The 3,629-nt window shown below is 36.3% G+C and overlaps 1 protein-coding gene across 1 annotated transcript; it reads right to left on the bottom strand.

Moving 5' to 3' along the window:
• Positions 1 to 450: 450 nt before the first annotated feature.
• LOC148619517 (uncharacterized) lies at positions 451 to 1,498 on the bottom strand. The gene has a single exon (XM_088579481.1). It carries the CDS (start codon positions 1,457 to 1,459, stop codon positions 524 to 526), a length of 936 nt encoding a protein of 311 aa, XP_088435607.1. The 5' UTR covers positions 1,460 to 1,498; the 3' UTR covers positions 451 to 523.
• Between the last annotated feature and the right edge of the window lie 2,131 nt (positions 1,499 to 3,629).

The following is a 3,629-nucleotide window of genomic DNA, read 5'->3' on the forward strand; positions in this document are numbered from 1 at the left end:
TATGTGATACATTTTATATTTTATATATTTCGACGACTAGTCTATTTTTATTTATCATTATTTTAAAAGTAAGAAAGGGTTTTATACTAATATGTGTTTTAAGCTAAGCTTCTTTCATCCTTAAAGCCCGGTGGGCTGATATTCATATCAACCCATAAAATATACATACCACACTTCAAATAATTGAGATCTTGATACTGACATTGAAATGTGAACTTTGAAAAACAGAATACTATATTGAATACCATAATACCCTCGATTTATTTAATCTCTCAAGCAAGCTACATGTATGGAATCAATATTGGGCTGTCTAGTGCTAGCTTTTGTGGTATGGAAAACTTCATATGATATTCTACCGGTATATGCTATTCATTTCTAAATGTTTATCCCGGGAGATGGTATCGCGTAACACTAAGGAGAAAAACCATGATCGGGCAAAAAATGAGGAGAAAAAAATACATTTCCTTTAATAAAAAAAAAAAGAAAACTAGAGTTTTAAATTCTTTGTAAACGTCATTTATCTTTAGAGCATGAATCCGGAAAATGTGGAGTATAAGTCACCACGAATAACTCCTGTGTTATATCCTGGAATGCGCTCAACGCTTACTTTGTCACCCCGTTTCAGGAATATTAAGCGAGTCAACAAACCAGTTCTCTCGAAACTGTCTCCAGAAGAATAAGATCTACCGACAAGCCTCCTCCCATTTTGCAAAAGCTGAAGATTCGTGTATCCCCTGGCGATTAGAAAGGAACAGGACAATAGATACAGGCCTTCCTTTTCGGCTGTGAACACTCCAGTTTCAGGAGAATATCCAAATCCGTTTCCACAACATTCGGTGATCGGGCGTGAGAAATTAACAATACCCACCTTTAATGATCGGCCATTTCTTGACATAGTTGCCGAGAATGCAGGTTTTCCATTATCAAAGCTCAAGCCTGAAATGTTGGCTTCAGTCTGGTTAAGCGTGACTGCTATGGTCTGATTAAGCTCTGAAAATGTTTCACTGATTGATCTCTTTGTATCATCTGACCATTTCCTAACGCTGTCTTCAAGTGTTTGTTTAAGGTTTTTCTCCTTCGCCGCCATAATTTTCCGATGCTCTACGACCTTAACCTCCATTTTATTTCTCCACTTTCCTGCGGTATTGTCTAGGACAGTATATATCTCTTGTATCAAAGTGTCATTGAATTTGTTCACTTTAGTTGCCACGAAGTCTTTGGTCTTGCTGTCAACTATTTTAACACTGTTATGTATTACATTATTATCGTTACTTATGTTCTGTATTTTTTCCTTTATCCTCTTATTTAGTATCTTCTTCACTTTATTAATAATCAAACTTTTAAAACGTCTGTCCTGTTCTTCGGGAGTTATTTCTTGGTCCTCTCCATCACAGTAAGATACTTCGAAAAAGAAAAATTGCAGCAAAAATAGCCAAAACAGATGTTTCATATGTGACATTTTAAAAACTACTTGAAAATAAAGTAACCGTGAAGAAGGAAGCACCACTTCAAGATATAGTATACAATTAGTTATTGCATGTACGTTAATACTCGCCCCAGAAAGAATCTTGCCGATTTGACTAAATCTCGAAACATTTATTAAAGCTTTTCCTGTGCAGAACCACTCACAAGACAAGAACACACACACACCCCCCCCCCCCCACAAACATCTGTTGGGTCCTCTTTATGTCACCTTATCGTCATAAAACGGAGAACGTGAACGATTGTTGGAGTGCAAAGTCAGAAGTGGCAATTCGTTTGCCACTAAACCCAACATGTTTTTGTCAATTTAGATCGAAGGTCAGAATTGATTTTGCAGTGGCCAAAGCCTTAAGAATTGTAAAGCCTGCTAGCACCTGCTATTATCTGTAACTACCGCTGAAAAATAGTCCCATTTAGGTTCAAATGCATTTATAGTCAGGTTCATTTTATAGGTATTTCTAACTCCTCTTATCTGTTAATCTGTGTCAATTATTTACACCAATAAACAAACCAAATAAATAACTTTTACTGCAAACTAAATATGTTGATTAATTAGGATTGTATTAACAATGATACAATTAAAAATAGTTTACCTATAACCTCTTATCAATACCTGTTTATCTCTATGCATTTACCGAATAAACTATAGTCTTGTATAGTTCCTTATTACAGTGTTTGTAAATATTTTTGTCAAGGAAGTCCATTTATAGACTGAACTGGACTTGGAGATCGTCGGCAACCAAATTACCTAACCAGGGGTGACATTTCAACATATAACTATCAAAATAACACTCCGCGAGTTATTCTCCTTGCAAAGTTTGAATTAAGATATCGCTCCGCCGCCGACCATACTCCATGTCAAATATGTGATGTTTACTTTACCTACGACATGGGCGAATAACGATATTAAAGCTATTTAATATGCGTAGAACTACAAGATGTCAATGATTATATGATATTAACTATTTAAATTTTGACGCAAAGAGCTGGCCTATTTTGTCAAATTGACCCGAACATTCGCAGGGAGGAAAGCTCAATCGAGATTTGCCAATTTATTTCTCTCAATCTGACCCTTTTAATGAAGATGTCGGGAGCTTCAAATGACGAATTTTCGGAGCTGCAATGTACACTTTTTGTGTAGTAAGTATAGATTACAGTGGCGGATCCAGGGGAGGGTGCATGGGGTTGGCACCCCTCCTTTTTATTGGAAAATTTTATGTGCGATTAATTTGATCCCAGGAATTTAACCTCTGTACATAAAATGCAAGCACTGTGTACATATATGTTAATTACTACATGTACATGTACATAAATAAAATAAAATGGTGAACACACATGTACTTTCATATAGCAAACAATGAAGTATTTAAAATAGAAAATAAACAGAATTGTTCAATTATTATGATTTCAAAGCATAAACAATGTCTCTGTTTCAACGGTAAGGATGAAAGGAGATCATGTGGCATGTTCATCACATTCAGTAGGTAATCTTGAACTATCAAAAAGGAGGGGTATCCAGTGAAGTAAGGTAATGGTCTTGGGGCGCGAGTGGACACATGAGCCATCCATGACATTACATATACACTGGTACATGTTCCTAAAATCGAAACTTCCACCCCAACCATAGACCTTTATTGCATATCCTATATCACACCCCTAGACCTGTATCACATACCGTATATCACACCCCTAGACATATCTCATACTGTATATCTCACCCCTAGACATAACTCATACTGTCTATCACACCCCTAGACCTATATTCATGATTGCATTCTATATCACACATCTAGAACCCTGCCTTCTGTATATCACATCCCAGACTTATATCGCATACCCCTAGACCTATATCCGTTACCGTATATCACACCCCTAAGCCCATTTCAAGTACCCTATATATCACACCCACAGACATATTGCATACCTTATATCACACGCCTAGACCTATATCGCATACTGTATATCACACCTATGGACCTATATCGCATTCTCTAAATCACACCTATAGACCTATTTGGCATACCCTATATCACACCCATAGACATATATTGCATATCATATATCACACCTTGCACAGAACATAATTGAAGTACATTTTGTACAGATAAAATAATTAGAAAAAATGAACATGACATGCAAAAATCTGT

The sequence above is a fragment of the Perna viridis genome, chromosome 4 (genome assembly GCF_037379345.1).
Source record: "Perna viridis isolate PV_CMFRI_1.1 ecotype Kerala chromosome 4, ASM3737934v1, whole genome shotgun sequence".
NCBI lineage: Eukaryota > Metazoa > Mollusca > Bivalvia > Mytilida > Mytilidae > Perna > Perna viridis.